Genomic DNA, 21,386 nt, shown 5'->3' with positions numbered 1-21,386 from the left:
GACATGTGAATAAGGTTCAGTATGGACGGAGCATGGTTTCTGAAGAGGCAAGAAGGGATACAAAAGTGACTTCTTTCTTTTGTTTTTCAGTAATGAATGTGTCAAGTGACCAAGACACATGAAGCACCCAGCAGGACTGGTACAAAGAAATAGTCATTAAGTGTTTGTTCAGTAAATAAAATAATAATGTGCTCCAAATGAGCAGGATAAATAAAGAAGGAAATAACATAGCAGGAAAAGAGATGAGGATGATGATGTTGCGGCTCAATTTTAAGTTATACGATACACTTTTTTCATAATCTGATCTGTACTTTTTCCGTGAGTTAGAAGGAAAGCAGTAGCTGAAAATAATGTGGTTGAATCTAGGATGAAGTGGGATGGGAAGAGCTGTGGATTCAAAGGGAAGAGGTGGGTGACTGGTGAAATGATGGCAGGATTAAATCCACAGCATGTTTTAAGGACAAGTGGACTGATGTGATACTAAATTACAGGTGGACTGAATTTCTTAATTTCTAAACATGTTTTAGTAGGTCTCTTCTGGGACTCATTCCCAGTAACCCACATTAAATGAGCCATTTTATGGACCAAAAAGCAAGCTGGCGTGGTCCTCACTTGAAGTTTCATTTCTACTGTAGCAAGAGACTTGTCTGTAAGTAGTATAGTTTCTCATTTAACATCCTTTTCCCCTTTGCTGAAGTAAACATTTTTTGATTAAGGGCTAGACAAGATCAGACTGGATGCATGACACACAGCAGGAACTCTTCCTCAGCTAACTGCTTGCATCTGAAGTGCAGAGACCAAATCAATAGAAGCCAGAAGCTTCCATAAATCCCTGGCTCAAAAGCATCTTGAACAGGACCAGTTCTTAGGACATAACTCCGTCACCGTTTGAACCAGCTCTCTCCTTTATCAGCATCCCCAAGTGACATGTCTGGGGTACACAGTCCATTTTTCTTTTCCATATTATCTTGAAAAAATTCTGGAAATATGCTTAGAAATAAATCACCTTGGGGCAAAGGCAGGACATTCCATTTTGCACACAGTTGTTAACGTTACATTGCTACTGACTTTACCTCAAAAGAACTTTGTGTCATGAGGTCCAAACACTTCATAAACAAGTATCAACAGAGTCAAGGGTGCTTGACTTTTCTCCTTCATAAGCACACATACTGGCTTTTTGTTCCTCACTAAGACCCATGACAGCACTAAAGGTAAAACACTGAAGTACTGAAGGCTTTTGGTCTCCATGCCTTGTTCTCCCACTTCAGGATGCTTATTTACTCCTTGGGGACTTCCCTGACTCAAGAAGTCAGCCACTTGATACCCAATGCAAACCAAAATTCAGATGGGGCTGGGGAGTGGAGGGACAGGAGAGAAGTGCGGTTTTTGACAGGGGCTTTTAAGCTAATGAATAACAGTTTCTGTTGCTGGCTCTTCCTCAACTCTAGCTATTTCATCAGAATAATTAAGCAGGAAAGATCATTAAATCATGCCAGACTATTGTCCCCATTGTAAATATGCTTTAAAATCAACAAATTTCTATGCATGTTTCCCAGGTAGGGAAAGCAATTTTTATTCTAACTTTTTAAAGAAAAAGACTTAGAGAAGTTTTTAAAAATCCTGTTGTTTTTATACCCTGGTGGTCAAAAGATGTTAACTTCTGGACTTCAGCAGAATTATTTTTTATCCCAAATAATTTCAGTGATCATTAAGATCTTGCCAGGATTTTTTGAAAGAAATGCGAATTTTTACAAACCGATTCATAAGTATAAGCCCATTCTCAAATAATACTTCCATTTTGTAAAATGCCATAATACAGAGCTCATATAATCAGAATCCTATTGATTCAACAGTTACCTTTTAGCCTCAACTGAACTGACCCGTTAAGATCCAAAAAGCTTTTATGTAGCAGTGAGAAATGTAAGGCAGTCTTTCAAAAGCACTGATAATTTATCATAAAAAATAACTTGAAGAATGATGATTAGCAAGCATAAAATTCAGTAAGCCAGGTTCCCTAAAGAGTAATAGAAATGCCTGCATTTAGATGTAAGCCATCCTCCTAAACTGTTACATAGCAGTACCACGGGAGATGCTTTGTGCAGAAGCCTTTGGAACAAGTAGCAATTTCCTCATATACTCATAAGTCAATGTTTCATCTATTTGCCATGTTTGAAGTCATAAAGATTCAAATATATTATATCTTAATAATGCATTACAAAGCTGTTGTTCACATTTATTTCACTCCAAAGTTCTGAAGAGTAGGACATTTTCTCTTCACTTGCAGAGGCACGTCCCAACACAAATTCTAATGAGAGGGTAAAATTACAGACTGCCCGACTGCATGAAGACCTTTGAAAATTCCTTCAACTGATTCTTAAAACCCTCTTTGAAACCTTTTCATCACACTTCAAGAATGATTGTAATATGTAGCTTAGATTCACTTGGTATCATGTGCTAAGCTATACAGCTGTCCTTCTAAACACACAACCTGGAAAAAAGTCTATGCCACCTGCATAAGTGTGAATCACTTAATATGACTGGTTATCGTACTGAGCTCTTACTCTATGCCCTGTTTGGTACTAAGAGATATTCATCTGTTATCTCACTTACATCTATGAGGTAAGCATAACTCACACTATCAGTTTCAAGGATGAGGATCTGAGATCTAATGACATTAAGTTTATGTTTAGCCATTTTTTTAAAAAACAGTGGAAGAACAAGAAGCCTAAACCTAGTGTGTAATCCAAAGTCTGCAACAGCAATATTTTACTCAATATCCTCACACACTTGTCCATGGTGATAGTATCTCAGATTTGAGGAAGAGTGAGCTGTATCTTCCCAAAATAAAGGGGGTTTCATATAAATGTGACAAATTCCTTCATTCATTCCACAATAATGCATTGAATACCAGTTTGAATGTTCCAGGCACTATTTTAGATCTTGAGAACATAGCAATAAACAAATAAGATGAAAACCTGTGTTCCATGGATTTTACTCTGTAAGACAAAGGTCAGAAACAGGAAGTAAGGAGACAAATGCATAATTATGTTAAACTGTGAATATAATTATGTTAAATTGTTAATCAGGAATATAATTTAAGATAGAATCATAACAGATATTAAATAAATAGCCTGTTTTCAGAGTATGATGTTAGTTTGAGTCTCTAAATAGACACTAGCAAATGTCACTTATAAATCAATGCTCAAAGCTCAATAGAGTTTTTCCCATTGATGCAATATTAAAATCCCAGGTTGACCTACATGTGTCATTTGGTTTATATGCACAGGAAATATGACATTAGTGATACATTCAATTATAATTTCATAAACTTTTATAACACCAGTTCTAAAAGAAAATGTGTTCTAGCTCTGATTCATAGCTGAGATGCTCCCACTGGTAGAACAGGAGCCTTTGAGTTGATCAGTGATTAAGAGAAGTTAGTATTAAGTGTTCCTACACCCAGATACTGTGGCTATTCTATCTCTTAAAAAAAAAGATTTAGTTATTTTTATTGGAAAGGCAGATATACAGACAGGAGAAGAGACAGAGAGAAAGATCTTCCATCCGATGGCTCACTCCCCAAGCAGCCACAATGGCCAGAGCTGCGCCTATCCGAGGTCAGGAGCCAGGAATTTCTTCCAGGTCTCCCACGCAGTTGCAGGGTCCCAAGGCTTTGGGCCAACCTCCACTGTTTTCCCAGACTACAAGCAGGGAGCTGAATGGGAAGCAGGGCCTCCAGGATTAGAACCGGCACCCATATGGGATCCTGGTGTGTGCAAGGTAAGGTCTTAGTCACTGGCCTATCACGCGGAGCCCTATTCTCTCTCTTTTATGAGAAAGTGTGACAAGCTTTATCCAGTATTTCTCACCTGGGATGAAGGACCAGTTTAACAGGTCAGGCAAGAGTCTTTTCTACTCACTTTAAATTCTAGTTTATCCTTTGATATATGATGTCTGAATTTCTTAAAATGAGAAATAGATATAATAATAGTACCTTCCTCAGAATGCTCTTGTTTAAATATAGTGATAGGTAAGTAAACCTTCAGAACAAGGCTTCATTCTACATTTGGTTTCTAAACTAGCTTTAACTTTTCTAGAATTTACTATGTTCTCAAACCTGGAAGAATGCACATAACATTCCTACAATTATCCACACCACAACCGTGCAAGACAGATCAAGTCACTTTTGCCATTTTACTAAAGGGAAAGAACGGATCAGAAAGAGTAATGCATATGAAGTATAACAACTGGCACGTGCTGGAGATGGGAGACCAACCCAGCCTGTCTGCTGTGGAGGAGGAGTCTTAGCATTGCAGTGTTGGGTGAGTCTGATTGACAGACCCATATTGGTTTGCTTGAGACCAGGTGAACCAAGTAACATCTAGGCATTTTCTAATGTAACAGTTGTCAACAGTTCTTTTGAAAAGTAGGCCCCAGGGTTATTAAAAGCAGTGATATGATATCTGATTTTTTCAGGCATTGCTAAAGAGAAAAGGCTAACTATGATTTTCATGTAAGATAAATGAAATTTTAAATAAAAGCTTTAGTCCACAAACTCAGAACTCATCATATTTGATCTGTATTTCTCATTGGCTTTTATGATGATGTGACAGAATTGAAAAAAGATAATGGTCTCAAATAGTTGATATGCCATTTGCTAGTTTTATTTAGAATGCTCAACTCTTCTAATGGTGAGCAAACTAGTTATGGACCAAATTAGATCTGCCTATTGTTTTTCTAAAGTTCAGGTCAATCTTGAAATGCTATGCACATTAATTTATGCTTTACATATGGCTGATTCCTTGCTATAATTCCATTTTTGAATAATTTCTATACATTGCACAAAGGTTAAAATATTTACCATCTGATATGGTACAATTTTTTTTTACTTGAAAGCATTACAGGTAGAGAGTCAGGGGAGAAACAGAGAGAGAGAGAGCTCTTGTATTTATTGGTTCACTCCCCAAATGGCCATAATGGCCAGAGCTGAGCTGAACCTAAGCCAGGAGCTTCTTCCAGGTGGGTACAGGGGTCAAATCCTTGGACCATCCTCTGCTTTGCCAGGCTTTCAGCAGAAAGCTTAAAGTAGAGCACCCAGGATGTAAAACAACACACATATGGGATGCTGGTGCTGCAGACAGAGTATTAGCCTGTGATGCCACTGTACCAATCCCACCACCTGGCTCTTCTGTAGTTTTAAAATTTGATGATTCCTGAGATCTTCCTACTTAAGATTTTATTTCCAAAAATATCACTATACTTAGAACAGAAACTAGCACATCATAAATGCTCAATAAATACTTAATAAAAATTTGCTAAATAAAAATTTGCTAAGTAAAGATGTTTAGACTGCACAAAATTACCAAGAGTAGGAAAGTTCAAGCTTCTCACAGACAGCTCAAATGAGCAGTTAGTACATTCTAAGCTTTTTATCTTAATTTTGCATTCTCTAAAGAAATGCTTTGCTCTTTAGAGTGGAGAATTTTTTATTTTAATGAATCCTAAAAATGCAAAGTTTAATGTGTGGATGCAGAGTGATATCAAGAAAAAGTTTTCTACAACCTCATGTGTGTCCAAGAAACCCATGACTAGGTATGACAGCAGGCGGATAAGACCGAATAGAGCGTATCTTCTGAAAGCAAATCCCATTTTACTTTGGAGTATGTTAACACTGTGTCACTCAGCACCCACTAATGGAAGTGAACTCCGTATAAATCATGTCAAGCTGTGTGCCTTTAGGTCTTTAATTTGCCTGAGTTCTTTATAATGCTATAGCTACCTAGTTTTGCAGAGTAACAGACTATTTGCCCAAAAATATCTTCACCATAATTTGATCCACCACATCTCATTTTGTGAAAGAATCTTGACACATTGATTTTTAGTTTAACTTCCAGTAATTTTGGGGGTGCCAGATTGTTTTACTATGTAGAGATATTGTGGAGATATCACATACCAGAGGAGAAACAAGACACAGAATAATGGCATTTGAGCTTGGATCAGAAATGTAAAATGATCACACAGAACTTCATTGAAGCAATAAAGCTTAAAATAGACATTTTCTTCTTCTCCAATCAAGCATGTGTTTATTTATTTCCTTAGTATTTACTTCACCTACTCAGTGGCAAATCCTCCCAAGACTAGTACCTACTTCTGTGTCTAAAAGTAACAACTTCTCTGAGTCTCTCTTTTTGTCAACCTATAAAATCAAATTATTGCCTATGTTACAAATACTATAAAAATTTCATAATTCTATAAAGTCCCTGGTATCATCTTAAAGACACACTGAGTGTTCAATAAGGTATTACTATTGTGGTTGTCAGAGGCTTCTTGGTCTGGTCATTAAATCCTCCCTATGTTATGGGAGGTCTTATTAGGATAGATTATGTAAAATTAGTTGTTATTTATTGGAGCCCGTGCTCTGTGCCAGAGCTTTGTATACATTTCTTTTCTTATTTTCCTTACCTGCTTGTATTTCACAGATGAATAGACTGGGTCTTGTAAAGATGTAATACCTGGCCCTGTGTCAGAAATAAGGAATAAAATCTGGCTGTGTTGGTCTCAATGGCCCATTTCCTTAACCACTGTACTAGAACTGCAGAGCAACCCAGATAGTATCATCTAAGAGACCCTGGTGTGTTAATCATGTGTGATGAAACCAGAGCCAGCACTCCCTGATTGCCTCAAGTACCCTGTTACAATGGTTTTCACGCCCTCTTTACAGTCAGTGTTCATGCATATATTTTCAGATTTTAAGTTGCAGGCATCAGAAAGTTCCAACAGCTAAAAATGAGATAATGAAATTTCATCATTTGAGGTCCACGTGTATTTAGCACATCAGAAAGCTAAACTGAACTTATGGTTTGCGGAAAGAAATGTGTCTTCTTCATTTTACTTGTCTCTGCAAATTGTGTTGAGACAGGTAGAAAAATTAGCTATTTTAACTCTATTCTGGCCCTAGCATGGTGTCTCCTGAAAAAGACAGAGGCACGGTGGGAGCTGAATGCCTCCCAGATGCTCTCAAGTCTCTTGATGAGGGAGACCTTTGTTCAGGACTTGGAAACAAGACAACTCATTGTCCGCTAAAAACTTGGCAGTTCTGGGAGCTTTACTGCTGTTTAGAAAGCACCATCACCTTCTCCTCTTCATGATTCACATTTTATATTTTAAAGCATCTTCTTTGATTTCCCAACTGCCTCTGGATGAGCAGCTGAGGGATCACATTTTTTGTACCTGGGTTTACAATTGTAACTCTCACAGGCTAGATGCCCAGAAAAGCACGGGGAAAGGGAGGTGTGGAAATAGCTCCCTCAGAAAAGATGGCTAGCTTTGGAGGAGTGTTACAGCTCACAGCTGTAGCTGGATTCCCTGTGCACCAACCATTTAAAATTTCTAAAATCTGCTTCCAAACAGAAAAGTAACCATGATTAGAAGCAATACCTTACCATGCAAAGATGGGACAGAGTTTGCACATGTTTAGCTATAGATTAATAATTTATACGGTAGAGAGAAACCTTTGGAAAGGCTGATTGGCAAACTCATATGACAGCAGGCAACTGCAGCATTGTTCCAGCATGACTCATGAAAGAATTCAAAATGACATTTTTCTCGTCTATGTTCAGATGTTACTATAATTTGAATCCCAATCCTGCCAGCTGAGATTACCCTTTCTCTGCATGGCTCCAAAATGCTACCTCCCATGAACAAGAAAGCATCCACACAATGGGAGAGATGCCAGCTTTTTCATCCTGCATGATTGAAGGATTCCATAATCAATGCTAGACTCCACATTACAATAGATGCTAGTGTTGTGGAAACTTGGGCATCTAATGTTCAAGTCTAGCTGCAGATGGTACCGAACATGCAGCTGCTTTCCACTCTGATACCCTAAAGCCAGAAATATTTTAAAACATCTGTTTCATCAGAACTCAGAGTCACAGTATAAATAGCAAAACTTTTTTAGATGGTATAGGTATAAACTGAAGTACAACCAAGAACCTGTTTTTTTTTTTTTCCCTGCTCCCCTCCCACATGGGGCATCCAACAGTTCCAACGTTCAAGCCTACAGTTTGTTTAGTTTCAGTTTTGCAAATCTGAAAGAATATTTCTCCTTAAAATCCAAGATATTGTGATGGGAAGTTTGGGGCGTCTTTAAGTAATTAGTCTGGAATTTTTCTATCATGTGTCTTATTCTTTGTAACATGTACTTGAATATATGATTCTTGTGAAGATAAGTACCAAGCATATGGCCCTGTGCATAGTAACAACTTCATGTGTCTTCATTCCCTTCCTCCCTTTTATCTGCTCGTTTCTGCCACTAGAAAAGCCCACCTTCAATTTGCATCCTATTTTCCCCATTCTAAACAGAAACACATGAAAAAAATACTACACAGCTTCTAACAGAGTTGCCTGGGGTCTCTCTAATCCTGACAAATTTTGATATAACTTGGCATTGAATGCCAGCTCCTCTAACCAAGACAGCTCGAAAGCCAATCACTTTTCCAATTCTTTATGCATTTCTGACTTTTCCTAACTTTGCATGTGAAAGAAAGTTCTAGGTCTTCTGAATTCATCACACGTCACACTTGAAAGCAAAGCCTTGTGCCTTTTCTGCAGAAAGTGCCACTGCTTACATTTGGTCATGCTCCTATTTTCCTAGAGAACTAAAGGAGTCCTACAGGAAGGCGCATGGCATATTTTTGCATAGCAGTACCTTCCTGTCACTGCAGTACTCCTGTGTGCCCTGGTGTCTTCTCAATAGTAGCCACTGATAGCCTTAATGATCTATGTAGATGCCCTGTACTAACAAATGCCATTTCCTGTTCTGCAAATGTCTCTCACTTTTTCCTAAGCTCCGCCTAACTTCCTATTACTCCCTAGAATTGTGGAGAAAACTAATTTTATTGTACATGTATTAAGCCTGGTTCTCTCTCTCTAATTCTTCTCTCCCCCTTTCTGTCCCGTCTTTAAATCAAATAAAAAATTTTTTAAAAAGTCATGAAATAGATATTCATAAGTAATGCACAATGCAGATGATATTGGTTTGTTATCAGTTTGATCACAAATCACTCTCAGTTCTTATTTATTTTATATTTTAACTGTAACTTCAAGTCCATTCTAAGCCCTTTCTTATGTGAAGCCCATTCAATTTCAGATCCCACCAATGATCTCACTCCATGGTAGGGAGCATCCCACTTCAATTATCTTTATTTAAGAACTAAATATCCAAACATAACTGAAAAACAAAGAAGAAAAATCTAAGAAATTCTTGGAACCCCCAGTTAGCACAGAAGCTTGCCTAATTGAGAGTAGTTACATTGTCAAACCTGTTCGCCAACTGGCTCAACTAACGAAACAAAATGCAGAAGGTCATTGTTCATTTTGCTGAGAGCCATCTGAGAGCAAAATATTCTCATTTACACAATAGTTTTAATAGGCAGAAATGTAGGAGAACATGGACAGAGTCCAAACACAGAATGTATTGTTACCTTACAAAGAATGGCATTAGAATATTAAAGACTAACTGCCTTGGACTCATTGACTAGCACAATGTTTCCAGAATAAAGTTCACTTCTGAAAATCACAGTATTCCAGCCAGGAAAAGTACAAGAACCAGAGCACTCTGTGGTAATTTAAACAGCCCTAGATTCACATGTAATTCCACAAATAAATTTTCACACTTGTGAAAAAGGCACTTACTCAATAATAATTCAACTTTGCATTGGGCATTAGCTATGTGGCAAGACTGGTTACCAACAGGATATGGTTTGTTGATTAATTTGTTCATAAGGTCAAAAGCTGAGTTTCCGTGTTATGTGGTGGTGGATACAAGGCTGGTTTAAAAAAAACATCTATTTACATAATGAAGTTGCTTTCTTGGTGCCCTTGAAAATCATTCGTCCAAATATAAGTTTAATGATGTGATTGTCACCATTGTTATCGCTTCCAGTTTTTAATACTAACAAAGCTTTTTTTCTCTATTCAAGATTGTCCTGGACTATAGATGAGGTTTAGGCATATGTCATGTGACCACTTCGCTATCTCCAGAGGGAGAAATAGGTGGTAAAGCCAATATGCCAGGTACCAATTGCACTTTCTCCCTCTCTATTTCTTGTGATTTTGGAGAGTAATATACCAAAGGACCTTGCCAAAGCCTTTGACTCCAAAGGATGTGAGGCCAGGAAACAGCAAGACCATGCTATGCAACCGTATACAGAACCGTCCCTGAGTTAGAGCCGAAATTCATCTTTTTTCTGAAGTAGTAAAAGAATTCCAATTAATCTGACAATAGGTATGAATCATACCTTCCTAGGCTCATTTGCAAGTTGCTGTTTGATAATTCATCAAATATTCCCAGCTCCTACATAGCCAGAACATAGTAAATAGCATGCTACTGACTGGAATGTAACCCAAGAAACAGAAGTAGCCCTTACTTTATTTTGTTATTTTTACATTTTCAACTTTCTTATTTTCCTCTCCAGAAAATAGATTGTAGGAAAGGATTCTCATCTGCTTGTTATGATAATTTTCTTTTCCCTCATCAGTACGTTCTAAATATAGCAGTCCAATTTAGGGCAAAATTTAAAACTAATTCCGGGGTTACCAATGATACCTAGCAACAATACTGTAACTCCTGAATAGATCACAAGCAGTGATCATATCAATTAGACTTCTTTTTGTTAAGATTTACTTAATATTAGTAGAAAGGCATATTTATAGAGAAAAGGAGAGACAGAAAGATATTCCCATCTGCTGCTTTACTCCCCAGTTGACCACAATGGCCAGAACTCAGCCAATCCAAAGCCAGGAGCAAGGAGCCTCCTTAAAGCCTCTCATGTGGGTGCAGGAAGGAGCCTAGGAACTTGAGCCATCCTCCACTGCTTTTTCCAGGCCATAAGCAGGAAACAGGATGGAAAGTGGGTTAGCCAGGACAAGAACTGGCACTGATATGGATGCCAGCACTTGAAGGTAGATTAGCATGTTGAACCATGTTAAGTGTCGATCAGATCTAATGTATAGTAAGGCATTGACAGTGTCTTTGTGGATCACTGTCTGGTCTTCAAAAGTCAACACATTAGAGCACAGTGTGATGTAGATGAACAACTTTGAGATAGTGAGAATTCTTCCTCCAAATACAAAATACCTTATAAGGTCATTTACCTTTATCATGCTCTTTCTCCAAATCTTTATGTCCAATGGCAGAGATGCTAGAATGAAACCGTCTTTCGCACTACAGCATGCTCCATGTCATATTCTAGCAAAAATGCCGTACTTAAAACTGTGGACCCGTGGTATTTTTTCAAATATGCGTTTTTGTCACTTTCTTCAGAATAAGAAATAGTAACTGCAGTGAAAATAATTAAGTATGAAAGACAATTTCAGGAAACCTTGTTCCTATATTGAGTTTACTTCCAGGGTAAGTAAAAATCTTTTTTAAAACTCTAAGTGCTGCTAAAGCAAGAATGTTGAACATTTAGACAGTGATTATACTCAGATAATTTTAAAACCACTCAAAAAATAACTATGGGTGGCAGTAAATGAATAATCTATTACCTCACTGGATTTCACATAGTTTCCACAGTGAATTATAGAAACATCCTAGTTATTTCATTTTATACCTTCTTAAAAATTTATTTCCTTAAAAAACTGTTAAATACACTTTAAACAAAAATGTGAAATGTACCTAGGACTCCTTTTATTAATTGGCATAATGCTCATTTAACAGGATTTTTTAATATTAAGAAACAAGAAAATCCTCCAGCAATATATTAGTGCATTATCATCAGCAAAGGGATCATGGTTACATATTTCAAAACAATCCTTTCATGCCCAAATGTATTCAGCCTATTCTGAAGATTGATTTACGCCATCTATTTTACCAAATTAATGAGTTGACCTCTGCCTTGAAGAAGCTAATTGTTCATTGGATATATGAACAAGTATAAAGTATAGCTCATTGACTTGACATGTTTGGCAATGATGTCAGCGTGTGCATGGAAATTAAGAAAGTACATGGGAAGCTGCTAACCTTGCAGTAAATTGATCTTTAACACAAAGTGTCTTCCTCATTGACATTAAGCAAATCATGGCAGGTAAGTGTACAATATGGATTCAGTGTTTTTCACCAGACAATATAAAAAACTATAGAGGTGAATGAAATTCAGTCTTTGGTCTGAAATTTTGTAGCAGTAAGTTTGTTTCATTTACGCTTAGAAGACATTTGATATTTTGGTGACTATAATATGAATAACAGAATAAAAATTATCAAATGAAAATGAAAAAGGGGGCTGATGCAATGGTTCAACTGGCTGATCCTTTGTCTGCAAGGACTGGCATCCCATATGGATGCCAGTTGTGTCCCAACTCCTCCTCTTCCTATCCAGTCTTCTGCTTATGGCCTGGGAAAGTAGCAGAGGATGGCCCAAAGCCTTGGGACCTTGAACCTGTGTGGGAGAATTACAAGAATCCCTTAGCCCCTGGATTCAGATTGGCTCAGTTCCAGCTGTTGCGGCCACTTTGGGAGTGAACCAGCAGATGGAAGATCTTTCTGCCTTTGTTTCTCTCTGTAACTCTGCCTTTCTTCTTCTTCTTCTCCTCCTCCTCCTCCTTCTTCTTTTTCTTCTTCTTACTTATTTGTTTTTCTTGGAAATGCAGATCAGATTTATGGAGTAAATGAGAGACAGAGAGAAAGATCTTCCATCTAGAGGCTTACTCCCCAAATGTCTGTAACAGTTCAAGCTGAACTGATCTGAAGCCAGGAGCCAAGAGCTTCTTTTATGTTTCCCATACAGATGCAGGGTCCTAAGACTTTGGGCCGTGCTCTACTGTTTCCCCAGGCGACAAGCAGGAAGCTGAATGGGAAGCGGAACAGCCAGGACACAAATTGATACCTGTATGAGATCCCAGCACATACAAAGAGGATTTAACCATTGAACTCTTGTGCTGGGCCAATAAATATGCTGTAATAAATATTTTTTTTAAAAGAAGATTGGAAAAAATTGTAAGAAGGTAACTTGTGAAGGAAAGAGCATGGGCCTTGGTTTAAATGGCCTTAAGTTTGAATCACAGCTGCCACGTGCTGCTTTTGTGTGCTCTGTATATACATTCTGTAAACCTTATTTTTTTATATGTGAATAAGAATACTAGCATTCGTGGAGCTATTATAATATCAAAGGATCATTTAACAGTATTCATTATATTATGAGAGTTTTATCACAGAAGACTCAATTGCAGTGGCACCAATGTAATCATAAATCAAACCAGGAATTCCATTAAAGGATGTTAAATTTATACAGGGGTTGGGAGAATGTTGTTAAGTGTGAAACTATGACCTGATAATAGAAGAAGTGTGAAAAGGCAAGGATGTGGATGGTGATGATGGTGATGTTGTCCACTGTGATAATGAAAGCAGTAATCGCCATGACTCCTTCCAAAGTTCAAAATATTTATTTTCCTAGGACTGAATTAAATTGTCTACTTAAAATCTTTCTTAAAAGTCTGTTTATGGAAACAAAATAAAGCTTCACGTAGCCTTTTGGCTGAATAGATCCTCTGTCTGAAAAGGTCAGAAGCACTGGAATCTCTTGCCTGGTGTTACTTGAATCAATGTGAAAACTACATCTTTTTAGTAAGCAACCTCTATGAAACCAGTCGTAAAATATGGAAGTAGAAGAGTTCAAGGTGCTATGAGTGGGACATCAGGGTCTTACACATATTCCTAGGGGAAAAAAAAAGAGCTTAAAAAAAGCACAAAAGTGAGCCTGAAAGAGGCATAGCGCCATGAGAGCAGGTGGATAGCTCACAAGTACCTTTACAGGGAGTTGGTACGGGTAGCTACACTTGAGATCAGGGCTTTGTGTGTCAAGAGATGAGGAACCCTGAGGCAACCGGTATTTGTAGAACTAAGGAAGGCAAAACACAGTAACTATAGATCTGGCAAGAAAACATCCGAAGGGTAGCATTGGCCCCGTGATGTAGGACTCATTGAGAATTCTTAGTTGGATGAAAAAGGCCTGGTCAGAGGCAAGACAGAACCCCAGAGTCAAGGACTCAGAGCAGTGAGGAACAATGGCAGGAGACAAAAATGCCTCTATTTCCGGACTGGAGTTGAGGATGGAACTGAGTTTACAACAGATACCAATGATGGAGCAGGTGTCTTGATGCGGAGATGTTTCTACACTAAATAACATTAAAAAGCCCTCCCTAAGGAAGGTATGATTCCCCTCAAAGCCAGAACAAGACAGGGAACTTGGAATGGGGAGAGGGGAGAGACTTCATGAGGACAGCTGGGAGGCCAAGAGGAATGAGGAAGGAGGAGTTAGGGAGCTATCAAATTCACAATTATGAGATGAGGAAGCTGAAATGAGCTAAACTCTGAGACACTGAAGATAACTGATAATTTATTTCTAAATGTATAATGTCTTGTTCTTGAAAAATCAATTAGTGATTATGTCCCGAACAATGAGGATCATCACTACCCATGATGCAGTTAAAATATTGTGATTTCTTGGTTGTTGTAAATCAAAGGATAGCATTTTCATAGCGGTTTAGCATTTCAAATTCCTATAACATAAAGTAATTTTATTTTAGTCCTCAATGACTGTATTACTAAATAAAGCAATATGATGAGGCATTAGTTTCAGACATGTGTAAGTGGAGGACTTGATTAAAGTCCTAAAATCAGAGTAAAGACCAGATGATGTGCAATTTGGGGCCAGTTCCCAATATCTCAATGAGCATTGAGGCTTTTGAAACAAGAACCTGCTAAAGCATATTGTTCCATATTCTTGTCCTGGGCAATCTTGCTTATTAGCCTCATCTTATAATTCTATCTCCTGCGCATTGCTCTTAACAACAAGTAGGGCTGAATGTGAGCAAAATTCCTGAATTTGGTCTCTTTTCTGAACCTCCCTTAAAGGAGAAACTGAAAGAGAATTGTGTAGGGAAAAGAGCAAAATCTTTAAATTATTGGATTTTAATCCTAGCCATAAGAACCTACAACTTCTACCAAAGTGCTTCTTAGCTTCTGTACCCCAGATTTTGGGTATTGGGCTTATAGTATCAGACTTATAGTGTACAGTCAATAACCACTGGATTTCTGTTTAATGTTTTTCATGCTTTTATTACCTTATTTTTTAGGACAATATTAGTTCCAATTTATAAATAAACTATAAAGAATGTTAGGATAATTTTTCAGGGCTGCACATAAAATAAGCAAAGAACAGATTAGATACTATGTCCCCTGGTGCTGCTTGAAGCTGTTTTGGTACATAGCACTTTTGCTTTCGCCCTGACTGATCTCATCCATAGCTGTAGCAGATGGTTGCTGCATGCAATTTTCCACTTTGGTAATCTACGTTCTCTGTAGTTCTGTCCTCTTTTGTGTTTCAAGGATCTCTCTCATGTCCCAGGAGCTCCCTGGATAAGCTGTGCTGGAAGTACACACTGAAATTCCTAAGAGCACTCTTCAACAAATGGAAACTGGTGGCCAATGGATAAATACCCTAGCCTCTCTTCCTTAGGACTGTTAATTAGTGTTTTATTTGAACAACAGTAGCTAGTAGCACACGCTGGAGTCATCCCATTAGCACCCACAATTTTGTCTTTTCCTCCTCTGCCTCATTCTCTCCCACACCCTAAATCCTAATTCCTATAATCATGTTCCGGATAAATTATCTATAGCTACACCCTTTTCATGGACTGTTTGTTAGAAACTAAAGGGTCAGGACTGGGGTGAGAGGATAATTTCATTTTGTTTTCGTTTGTGTGTGTACTGAATTTCTTTCTATTTCTCCATAGGTCACCAAGATGCTGGCGGTTGTTGTAATTCTGTTTGCCCTTTTATGGATGCCCTACAGGACACTTGTGGTTGTCAACTCATTTCTCTCCAGCCCTTTCCAAGAAAATTGGTTCTTGCTCTTTTGCAGAATTTGCATTTATCTCAACAGTGCCATCAACCCAGTGATTTATAATCTCATGTCCCAGAAATTCCGTGCAGCCTTCAGAAAGCTGTGCAACTGCAAGCAGAAGCCAGTGGAGAAGCCGGCTAACTACAGCGTGGCTTTAAACTACAGCGTCGTCAAGGAGTCAGACCACTTCAGCACGGAGCTTGAGGATATCACTGTTACTGACACGTACCTGTCTGCCACGAAAGTGTCTTTGGATGATACCTGCTTGGCCTCGAATGCAACCTTTAGTGAAAGCTGATGGGTAAAAGGGAAGGAGATGGACCCCAAAGGTAGCAGCAGAAGAAATGGCCAAAACATCTCTGGGAGGTGAACAGGGAACAGGGAGAATCTGCTAAGTTCTAACCCTAGATACTTTAAGCCACTGGCACAATTCAGATTCTTCTTCTTACAAAAATAGTATCACAAAAAAGGAGCAATCTTAGAAATAGCTAAGCAACAAAAACTTTAAAGGGAAGGCCTTTTCATTCATTCAAAAACTGTACAATATTTTCAATAGCTAGGAGGTTTTCATAAACTCTATTACATCTCCAGTGTAAATCATTCATAATAACGTCATCAAATAGTTTCCAATCCCTTAAAAAGTTATCTGTTTATGTCTTAAATAGTATATGCTGAAATGTTTGCACTTAATATTTTAACCAAACACAGAGCTTGTATGTGGATATCGAAGACAATAGAGAAAAAAAATGTTTTAAGTTTTATGTGTTAGATATAAATGAGATTCAGATGGACGTATCCAGTCTATTTTAAAAATTGTCCTAATGTTCACCAAATTCCTGGACAATTTAGATAGTAGATAGACAATCATCATTCAATTTTAATGTAAAATAAACTCCAACATAATCAAATTGTAGGTTGAGGAGTCTTTAGATTTATTTCCAGGATACAATGCAACCTTATCAGCCCTTAGAGCCTTAGGATTAACATCTTAACACAGATTAAATCATTGTAAACATACAGACTGCTGTATCATTAACATTGAAAACCATGGCCATGATAAGACCAAGTATTTAAAAATAAGATTTGACTTTTTCCCTGAAACTTTTAGGGAAAAGATTCCTTTTTGAGGATTCTTGTGTATTTATAATCTATATATATATATATATATATATGTTACTGAGCCTTGCCTGGTGAATTTTTCTGCTTAATTTTGAAAGTCTGAAACATTTGCAAAAGCTCAGTTGTAATTCGAATCAGTCAGAACCTGACTATTATACTTTGAATGAAAACCTCCTACAGAGAATTGTAGTCTATGGATTTTTTTTTTTTTTTTTGCCTTCAATTGACCTTCTTTCCTGCCTGCTTTACACTTGTAGGTTTCATTATTTTTTTCAAATGATAATTATATTTTTTACAGACTCTAAATCAAAACATGAAAAATCTTGTTGGCTTTATCTCAACAGTTAAAACTGATAACGTTATCAGCATCTCATCTCATCTCTATAGTTATGACCTAGACATGCTATTTCAATGATTGCTAGACTGATGTAAATTTGCCCTCGACTTCTTTCCCCGATCCTACTTTAATCTCTCTCAAATGACTCACCTACTGAGATTTGACCATTCAACAAATGCAAGTATAGCCTCGGTGATAGTTCACTAATGGCTTATTTTTGATGACTGTATTAAGAAATATTCACACATTTAAGCACCCTATGTGTTAACAGGTTTCTTTCTCCAGCCTACTTCACAGATATCTTCTAAAATATGATTACTAATGCTAATTATTCTTCCTTACCTTCTTAATGAAAATACATCACTTCGTTATGGAAACTCGTGTTGTAAAATGTTATCATCCAGACTTCCTCTGCCATCTGATCTCTTCCACTCCAAGAAGAACGACCTTTCCTGTCCTTGAGTCAGTAAACAAATCTGAACGTTCACAGAAAATACCCCAAAACTGTCTGCTTAACAGCAGCCACACAATTACAACTGAGTTTTCATTCAGGATATAATATTAATCTTGCTTGAGATCATGTAGATAGAACACCAGAGGAACCCAACGCAAGCTCACACAGGCACATGAGCAGGAGCATACGGACACATATACATGTGCACAAATCACTTGCCAGAGGGAGATGGGAATATATTCTGCTATTTCATTGAGAAAGGAAGGGAAATGTACGTTTTTTCAAGCATACTAACAGGTACTTAACCAACATCATCATGATACAGTCTCATTATAGCTGCAATTTCCGTAATAATATGTACAGAAAATAGATTTAATGCTGCTCATCCTATGGCTACCAGAAAGAGAAAATAGGAAAGGTTTTTTTTTTTACGTTAGTTAAAGTCTTGTGACTTACTAGGTTAACTAATTTTATAGTGTATGGTTTGCAGACATAACATCATTAACTAATATGGTTTGTTATATATGTTGAGAACACAATACATTTTCATCCTTGGAAATTTAATATATAGTCTTATTTTTTATTTTAAATTTTAAAAATCACTTGCTAATAATATACTAGCTTTACTCAGTTGGGAAGTTTAGAAGAATGTAATTTCTAAAATGATGCCATTATAAAATTAATATTTCTGTATGCTATCCAATGGATATCTAGATCCACACAGAAAAGAAATAACTTTTAATGTGTTATTCATCACACTATATTAAATCATAAAATATTTTCATAAATAATCACAATCTGCAATCAACTGAAAACTAAGGATCTAAATTAAAATTTGCTAATGGAGTAAGGCATATTAAGAACCTCAAGGAAGAAAACTGCTGGGCACTAGTTTATTACTTCCAGTTTCATTAATTGCTGACCATCTTTGGTTGGTTCATGCTCCCCAAGATAACTGAGGAAACGGCACATAATACAAATAAATTGAGCAAACAGAAATCCTTAACTTCCTGCTAGGTGTTCTTCATCAGTGTTAATTCCTAGAGCACCAAACACAACACAAATATTCCAAAATGCTAAAGAGGAAAAATCTAAACTCTACATTCAAATGAATGAATTACATAGAACAATATGCTTTGATAACATATCAAAGCAATGGCTAGTTTCAACAAAACAGCCAGTAAAATCAAAGAAAAAGTTAAAGCTATGAAACTTAATTGAAAGTAACTGTTTAGTTTGTATCACTTGAATTGTTTCACTATGTTAGAATGTTAAGGGCAATGTGTGTTGGTATGGTTTGGTCTTCATGGGTTTGCTCTGTTCTAAAAGAATAAGGAAGTTAATACATTAGATCTCTACACATGATAGAAACAAACGAATAACCCTTTGGAAAGAAGATTTTAAGTATTTGTGATCCAAAGAATAATAAGTATTATACTCAATATTGTTTTTGGTTCTGAATTATGACTCACAAGGAGCTGGAATATTTGTGTGTGCGGTAAGATTACTGGACGTGAATACCAGAGTTCCAGAAGCAACTCATCAGACCCAGGTACAACTAATTTTTTTTCAAATTTTGTAATCATAAATTCCCCTAAGAAGCGCACATGAAAATCTCTAGTTTCTATTTATCTTTGGCTGTCTGTAGAAAATATCCTTCAAAACCAAGGCTTGGAAGAGTTTTGTGTGTTTTTACGGTAATACACAAGGAGAAATCTTCTAGAGTTCTGTAGTGATAAATAATTCTTTTCTTCTCATAATACTCTCCCATCATACTCTCACCCTCCAGAGGGAATGCCTCCCAGGCAGGAACACCCACTCAGCATCTTCTTCACTAAACCTTTAACTTACGAGAAAAGGTTTGACTTATGACCACGTGTATGTGGTAAGAATTAAGGGTAGAGCTGAGTAGCTTAATATGGCTTTGCTTCATCACACAAAATAAAGGTTTGCATTTCAGAAGTGTCAATCAGAATCCAAGACAATGGCACGGAAATGTATAAAACTGCTGTAGAATTTCATCTGAGAAAACAAAAGGCTCTTCCCATTCTCAGAAAAGTCACCATTCAATGAATAAGCTAAGACCAATGTAATATTTCTCGAGATATAACTGCTTGGTATTACTAAGGATATGAATTGGAGTGTCAGAAATATGTGTTAAAAAATTGCTAATGATATATGTAAGTATCTTAAGATAAGTGTTAGTATAAAAATCTATATGTTCTTCTACATTGTGAACTATAATTATCAATTAATTTAAAGCTTACATTCACCACAGGAAAAAAGCTTGATAAGACTGATATTTTACTTATATGTTTTGTTTCTAAACATAATCTTTAATAACTCAGTTGGCATCCTCATTTATAGGAACTGCACATTGGGGATTAATTTTGCTACTGAAATGCTTATTTGTACTAATACTTATTTGACTTAAGTTAGATCTGCATGGTCCTAATTTCAATATTCAAATAACTGTTTTCACAAGAGTAATCATTAATGTTTGAACACAGTGTTGTATTGCCTGGCCTGTTTACATTATTTTACATAAAAGACATTCATGGAAAATCCAGTGTAAGACAGTTAATGCAATGCAGGAAATAAATAAAAGCTGAATAAAAGAATGCAACTAAAGCATGATACTGTCCAGAACTTTCATCTTTGGATCCAGCAAGGAAATAAAATTCATATTATGACTGCCTGTATGTCTTCAAGGAGAAGCATCTAGGTCAAGTCCAGCTAAAATAATGGAAATGAAAGCACTTTAAAAATTACCAAAGTTAAGTGGACAGGATAAGCAATGAGTTCACCAGAGCTCCAGCAACCCGAACCCTGAAATGGCATCTATAAGTGACTATCTTGTTCCTTCTAGACTAATGGACCTAATTCATGTGCATGAACCCATTTTCTGATTTCCAGGGAGAGGAAATGGTAAAGGGAAAAAGAAAATGTGAAGTTCTTGAAAAATATGATGGACTGATACTGATGAAGAGGAAGCTTTGACAGAAAAATAAACACAGTAGGGTGGTAGAATAGACTCATCAGAAATCTAAATTCAGAATTCAAGAACATCCTTTATATTCCTAGAATGTTGAAAGAGACCTCAACAAAGAACCCAAGTATTTACTCCCTAACCAGAAGAAATGAACCACTCCTTGGCATGCATCAGAATTACCCAGGAACTTGTCTTAAAATATACTCTCTCTGGCTCCACCTGGAGTGATTCTCAATTATTCTGTGATGATGCTTACAGTTCTGTGTGTTCACTCTGAAAACTGTCTTGCTGAGGGCCCCGACACTGAGCCTTCAGGCTTTGTCATTGTCACATAATTCCTAATAAACAACCAAACAAGAAATCGCTTGAGGATGAGTCTGTTTCATCTTTATATTTCAAAAATTATCTAAACTTGGGTAGCATCCCTAAGGATCTGTAAAGTGAATGAATAAATCAATGAGTTCCAAATTGAAGAATACATTCTAAATTCTTCATGCTAAAATTACCAATTGTAGACTATCCTCATAATAAAATAGCTGATTTTGTTTTTTTTTTTTAACAGTTCTCTTGGCCCAGCAA

At 36.9% G+C, this 21,386-nt stretch overlaps 1 protein-coding gene and 1 long non-coding RNA gene across 2 annotated transcripts in view; both read left to right on the top strand.

Annotated features, from left to right (window-relative positions):
• Positions 1–16,300, top strand: part of TRHR (thyrotropin releasing hormone receptor) — a 33,379-nt gene extending 17,079 nt beyond the window's left edge. Inside the window, exon 3 of the mRNA XM_040979472.1 lies at positions 15,796–16,300. Within this exon, the coding sequence (XP_040835406.1) occupies positions 15,796–16,203 (408 nt within the window). The 3' untranslated portion in view covers positions 16,204–16,300. The remainder of the gene's footprint in view (positions 1–15,795) is intronic.
• A 1,872-nt stretch (positions 16,301–18,172) lies between these two features.
• On the top strand, positions 18,173–21,177 carry LOC121155915. Its single transcript, XR_005883770.1, has 2 exons — positions 18,173–19,367; positions 20,732–21,177. It is a non-coding gene; the product is annotated as an uncharacterized LOC121155915 (long non-coding RNA).
• Positions 21,178–21,386: the final 209 nt, after the last annotated feature.

This window comes from Ochotona curzoniae, unplaced genomic scaffold, assembly GCF_017591425.1.
Source record: "Ochotona curzoniae isolate NIBS_2020 unplaced genomic scaffold, NIBS_Ocur_1.0 contig_3190, whole genome shotgun sequence".
NCBI lineage: Eukaryota > Metazoa > Chordata > Mammalia > Lagomorpha > Ochotonidae > Ochotona > Ochotona curzoniae.
The sequence above is the reverse complement of the archived record's forward strand: the minus strand, read 5'-3'. Positions and strand labels throughout refer to the sequence as shown.